The sequence below is a fragment of the Haliaeetus albicilla genome, chromosome 27 (assembly GCF_947461875.1).
Source record: "Haliaeetus albicilla chromosome 27, bHalAlb1.1, whole genome shotgun sequence".
NCBI lineage: Eukaryota > Metazoa > Chordata > Aves > Accipitriformes > Accipitridae > Haliaeetus > Haliaeetus albicilla.
This window is the reverse complement of record NC_091509.1, coordinates 21,105,810-21,112,285: the sequence shown is the minus strand read 5'-3', so window position 1 is coordinate 21,112,285 and position 6,476 is coordinate 21,105,810. Positions and strand designations below refer to the sequence as shown.

The following is a 6,476-nucleotide window of genomic DNA, read 5'->3' as shown; positions in this document are numbered from 1 at the left end:
GTAGCTGTAGACCAGCATGGTGATGACCTTCTCCTGGCCGTGTATGGCGGCCAGGTGGAGGGCCGTGTAGCCGCCGTGCGACCTGGCGTCCACGTTGACGCGGGTCCCCCCCTTCTCGGCCGCTCTGATGACATTCGTCACCATGTCGCAGTTGCCGCTCTTGGCGGCCCAGTGCAGGGCGGTGAAGCCTGAGATGAAGTCCCTCCGGGCCGCCAAGCTGGCGTCGCCCAGCAGCAACCCGTGCAGCTGCTGGGTCCACTGCCCGCCAGCCGCCATCACCAGCCACCGGTGCTCGGCCTCCTCCAGGGGCACCGCCGCCGTCTCCTCGCTGGCCCGATGGCTCTTGGGCCCCCGCCGCAGGCTGGGCGACCGCGACCCGGCCGCCTCCTCCTCCTCCTCCTCCTCCGGCGGCAGCAGAGACGAGGGGGACCCCCGCTCCTCAGGCGGCCCCGGGGCGGCGGGGGGCGGCACGCAGCGCACCGGCAGCATGCAGGGCTTGGCGAGCGGCTCTCGCCGGGACCCCGCCGCGCCGGCGGGCAGGGGGACGACGACGTCGCCGCCGCCGCCGCCCTGGAAGAGGCCCCGCAGCTCGGAGACGGCCCGCGGCCCCGGCAGCTCCTCGGTGGCGGGGGGCGCCGGCGAAAGGCGGCCTGAGGTAACGGGGAGGCCGCCATCGCCCCCCGGCGCCGGCGCGTCCCCCGGCGGCGGGGCGGCGCGCAGCTCCCGCCTCAGGACGACGAAGTTGGAGCCGTCGCGGTCCTTCACCACCGCCACGGCGTTCACCGCCGCCTTGAACCGTTCCCGCCGCTCCGCCCGCCCGGCCGCTTCCCCTCCGGCCTCCAGCAGCGGCCTGAAGGCGCTCACCAGCTCGGCGTGCCGCACCCGCCCGCCGCGCTCTCGCAGGAAGCCCAAGACGGCCGCCGGGCTGATGTCGAGCTCCGCCATCCCGCTCGCCACAGGTGGTGGAACGGCCGCCTTCGCCTCCCCCGCGGCGGAGGGAGGGAGCCCGCCCGCCTGCCCGCCCGCCCTCGGGGGGGGGGCTCGCCAGGCAGTGAGGCACCTGCGGCGCCGAGCCTGTTCCCCGCGGCCGCTCCCGCTGAGGTGATCGGGCCGCCCCGCCCCGCCTCGCCCGCGCCGCCGCCTCCGTCTGAGGGAGCGGAGCGGAGCCGGCGGCTGTCTCCTCCCGCGGGGCGGTGCTCCGGGGAGAAACCGCCCGGCCCCGGCCCCGGCCCCGGCCCCGGCCCCGGGCGCCCCCACAGCCGGTGAGCGGCCGGGCCCCCGGGGAGGCGGGAGGGAGGGTGGGCGACGGCCCGACGCGGTGCCGTTGTCGTTCGTCTGCGCTTAAATGTCTCCCTCAGGGAACTGAGGAGACGCGGGTCGGTAAGGTCAGCGGTGTGTCGGCTCCTCGGAGACTCCTCAGGCAGGGGCGAACGCTTGGTTGATTTACTCCTCTTCCAACTCCCTGAAGCGGTTGTTTTTGTTTGTTTCAGTAGGAACTGAGCGCCTGCAGCTGTAGGTCTCTGCAAAGGCAGGGCTCCCTTCTCCGAGAAGCCTCTGGTGTTCTGCGGCACCTGCGATCCTTCTGGGTTAGAGCCGCGCGCCCCGAAATAAGTCGGAAGAAAGATGGACGGGTCATTCTTTTGCAATATATTCAACTCGATGCGATGCTCTGTATAGCATCGTACCTATTCTCTGTGTGCCTTTTATCTGTATTGCATCTGCAATGTACATACGTGTACAACTGTATCCGTATAAACGATGAAATCTTTACAACATGCCCCAATCTATTCATGTACACCTGGAGAAGAGAGAGCTCTTTTTATAAAGAGAGAAGCTGTCTGTGCTGCCATACCAATTACTTCTGCTTAAGCATTTAACATTATTGTTCTCTATTCCACTGGGAAAAAAAAAAAATCCCAGACAAATGCCTTTCCCCAGGTGAAGGAGTGGGACTGAAGACCTCCTGGAGGGATGACGTTCAGCCTGCAAACTTGTTTTCTCCTCCACAGAGTGTTGCAATTAAGATCACGAAATTGATTCCTGAATGACTGAACGGTTTGTCTAGGAAAACAGCAAGAGAGGCTGAACACAGAATGAACAGTCAGTGTGGTATGAAGACAGATAAAAGTAACTGTCTCTACAAGGATGGCTCAGAAAATAGATTCGGTTTTGTTTTCACTGTCTTAAAACTTGAATAAAATGGAGAATCAGCCTATGCCAAAGTCTCCATTTTGAAGGCAGTTTGAGGTGCGTTGATCCCCATGCAGTGCATCTCTCTCCCTTCTCGTTGATGCTGACCTCCCTTCTGCCTCTTCATACCTTTTACTGGTGGTGGAAGAGCCTCTTCCCACTGATTGCTCAGAGGCTTCCTTTGGCAGTCTTTCCCCTTCTCTCTCTCCATCTTTGTGCAAATCTCTGAAAAGCTATTTTATCTCTTGCTAACAAGCTGGCGCCGAGCCAGTTCCTCAAAATCATTTTGCTGCTCTAACCTTCTTTCACATAATAGCGTGTAATCTTCGTGCTGCTTGTAGCAATTCAGTATTTCTACGTGAACCGCACACCTCTTATTACTGCCTTTTTACATGGCATACACAGCAACCTCGCCCTCTGCTGAGGCAGCTACTTGCGTCTAGTGTTCTACTGTTTTAGCAATGCTTTCTAGCTTATGGCATCGCCACAGTTCTGCCTGGCTTGCTGTAGAGAGCTAATAATGAGCATGCATCCAAACATTAATTGCTATGCCTTGCTTTCACTGTTGATTTCTTTTCCTTACTAGAATCCATTGCGGGCATAAGAAAATCTCAGCAGTCTGTGATGTTTGCACTGCAAACTTTCAACTATACCCCAGGATTATTCATATCTGCAAATGAGCGAGAGGAGGAGGGAAAATAATTCAGAAGAACAGGCTCTTTTAAAAAACATTTTCTTATGTTACAAATGTTAAGGGAGAAGTTGTTCCTACTGCTTGAATTGGTTCACGCGCGGCAGGGTATGTCCTCAGGCTCGCTGCTACGCTGAGGGTCTTTCTGTGGGTGCTTGCAGAGAGGTGCCGCGCTCCGTCCCTGCCTGCACAGGCATCAGCCTTCTGCACCCAAGTATCCTCTGAGACCTGCGAGGGTGCCCTCAGATCCCACCCGTTTTATCCCTAGCATGGCACCTCTCCTGCAGAGGGATCTCCGTGTACCAGGCCCACAGGAAGTCTCACTGCTCAGCACCCGAGGGGCAATCCATGGGTTGTTGAGGTCCCATCACCTCTCTGGGGGCTTGCGTTGGGTCGGGGTCCCAAAGGAGGGGTGTTACTAAGACCATTCCCCACTGCAGGTCCTGGCATTCCTCGTGGCCGCAGAGCGGGAGGGCACATCCCCAGGAGGTCATAGAAGAGGGGAGAGGATGTCTACAAGTGCGCCTCGTGCCATGCCAAGCAGGAACTTGTTGCTCTCGTTTAACTGCCTGACGCAAGGAGCTCTTTCCCCAGGTAATTTTCCAGTGATGCATCCAACCGCCTGTCCCACCTGCGCTCGCTTCATCCTTTGCGGGCAACCCGTGCTGTGTGGTTGTGCTCCTTTTCGCAGTCTGTCTGTCAGTGGGTGTTAGGTTCGTCCTATACTTTCTGTAATTAAGAAGGAAACAACACTTCTGGCTAATCCTCCGTACCATTTCCAGACCACAGCATGGGGTGCATCGTGTTTGCCAACCTTTCCCTTTATCTGTTGATGCCTTTTGGCTTCCCACCTTCCAGGCTAAGTGCCAGGTACCAAGAGACTAGATCCCAGTGAGCTCCTCTTAGTTTACTGAGCGCTGGTCATATTCTGATCAGATTGTGCACCAGAAGTTAAGGTGTCTGAATGAATTTTATTAATATAGATACTAAAAACCCTGGAGCATTATGGGTATTATGCTCATCAGTCATCTGAAATTTCCAGCCTTAAAAAGCATGAGAAGTTTTGCCTCTTTTTCTGTGTCACCAAAAACCTACAAAGCAAGTATTTTTTGTGGGGCTATTTACAGAATACTGTGGGCTGCTTTGTAGGAGATTTCAAGCCAACTGTCTTGATATTTTTAATTTACTGGCTGGGACAAAAACAACGTACAGAAACCCATGATTAAATGAATTTACTACTACTTTTTTTAAACACAAATATTGCAGTTTGCTAGTTCTACGTCATAAAGCTGGCCTCTATTAATAACTGTGTGACTGAGGAGAGTTACCTTTCCCGTGACCAACTTTCCCAAACTATCGACATTACAGTGTAGTACAGCGCACAGTGAGCCTGGGGCCTTTTCCCACCCCCTCAGGGGAGGAAAGTAAAGGTTATATGACTGTAATTATTCATACCACACAAACCCAGGAAATCAAGCAAATAATCTAGTCAGAGCAAAGAAGTTTCTACTGACACTTCAAAACTGAAGGAGATGGTATCCCAGGTCCTGCTCCTTCCCACATGATATTCTCAGAGCCACAGGGAAAGGGAGGTGCCAGGTTGGAAGCAACAGAGGAAGACAAAGGGAATATGGGGGATAGTCTCAGTCGGACAGGATGCTGCTGCTTTGCAGAAAGGTGAAGCTTAGGTGCTATTGACTATGGATGGGATTTGTACCTCAAGCAAAACTTATTTTCCTCCGAAATGAAAACAGGGCTCCCAGAATAAATAGGATGACAAAGCCCATGATTTTCCACTTTCCTTGTTGGTATTTTCATGTGAAACAAAGAGCATGCATTGTGAAGGAAAATAGCTCTTCCTTTGTTCCATGGAGAAATGCAGTAACCTTCCATAGATAAACAATTGAGCAAAAGTCTGTGAAGGGACGGGGGGATGGGGTGGAGGGGAGATTATTTGCAGATAAAAGGCATTTTCTCATAAATGAGCAAGGTTCAGCTGTAATTCAAGGACTTCAGTAACCACTTTGGACGGTGTTTCTCAACAGAAACCATTCAAATGCAGCTTTCCATATATCTCAGAGTATGATTTATTAAAATTGCTTGTTCCACACAGATGATGCAAGGACCCATCCCAAACATCCTCTGGTTTTCAGATGGTGCCTGCGAACTTGGTGGGATTCTAGCAGGATAATGCAAACCTGGCATGAGGTACAGTGTGGTAATACTACCTTTTAACATTAAAAGGCAGGGAAATTTGGAGTCTGTTTCCAGCCATCCCACTTAGATTCACCAGGACCACTCAGTGTGCATAGGGGAAATGGACCTACAGCTCCTATTGACTTTCAGCTTAGAAGGATAGCACTTCTGTCGAAAAGCCTTGTAAGTCCCATATATTGTCAGTATAACCAATGAAAGTTTAATAAGGTGCTTGCTGGTAGTGCTGCTAAAAGAGTAGCTATGAAACCATTTGGTTTCTAATAATCCCCAGGAGGACACATTGCGAGAAATGAATAGTTTCCAATAAGCTGATTCCTCTGGCCTGTGTTGAAAAACGTGAAGGGGTTCTGTTTATCTGCACCACCTGGATTTGAAGATCAAGGATCTTCTGAAAGATGCAGCCATCTTCCAAAGGCCTTGGTCTTGCTGCTGTATTCATGTGGCAGGTAGGATGATGGCTCGCTCACTGTAGCTGCGTGTGAAGTAAACAGGGCTGTGATCACATTTATTTCTCTCCACTTTCATTGCCTGTACCTAGGGTCACAACGTGAAGAAGTAAAACAACTCCTGCTGATCTCCCCACCATCAGAACTGTGCTACTGCAATGCCACCGTCCACGCAGCGAGGGGCATTTTCCTTCTTCTCTCCAGGACAGAGAGGTTCCAGGGACACATTCGTGCCTCTCCAGTCCTTTGTATTCTCTGCCCCAGCTCTTCACCTGCAGAAAATTCACAGCTCATCCTAAATTCACTGTGGATTTAGCAGGTACAAATATTCCACAGAGTTTAAAAATCCTTGCAGGAGCATCCAGCACTGTAATGTACATTTAATTCCTGAGCCATTAGGGATAATTTGCATAACAACCGATGCCTTAGCAGCTAAAGGAGCCACCAAATTAAATTCTCTTCTCTTGAAGCAGTTTTTATGCATCTGAAGCTTTTGAAATTAGCAGGGTTTCTCTTGAATTGGCATTAGAAATAGTGTTCTTTTTGAAATAACAAGGTGTTTAAAAATAACTGCGAGCTTTTACACAGTGTTCTCCTGTCACAGAGATCTGCCCCATGCTGGTGGCAGTGCTGATGGACAAAGGCAGAGAAGACTCGGGCTGCAGAACCTCTCAGCAGCACAGCTCAGAGAGCCAGGTGACAGCAGTGTTGTCCCTTGATGTGTTGCAATGTCTCAGAATTTCCTTTATGCTGTGAATCTTTGCATCTGAGCTGCAGCTCACAGAAGCCAGTAGCTGTCTGAGAATCAGCGTTTGTGAGCCTTGTGTTGTTACATTCTGCACTTTATTGGCAGGTAAAAGAGCTCTTAATGAATCTAAATCAATCATTTCTCCCAAAGTACCTGGCATAATGGCATTTAAGGGTGTGTTAAG

General features: G+C 52.2%; 1 protein-coding gene across 1 annotated transcript; it reads right to left on the bottom strand.

The window, feature by feature from the left end:
• SOWAHA (sosondowah ankyrin repeat domain family member A) lies at positions 1-1,032 on the bottom strand (the record flags this gene model as incomplete). The annotated part of the gene is made up of 1 exon (XM_069772638.1): positions 1-1,032. A coding segment is annotated over exon 1 (945 nt), but the record flags the coding sequence as incomplete, so codon positions are not given.
• Positions 1,033-6,476: the final 5,444 nt, after the last annotated feature.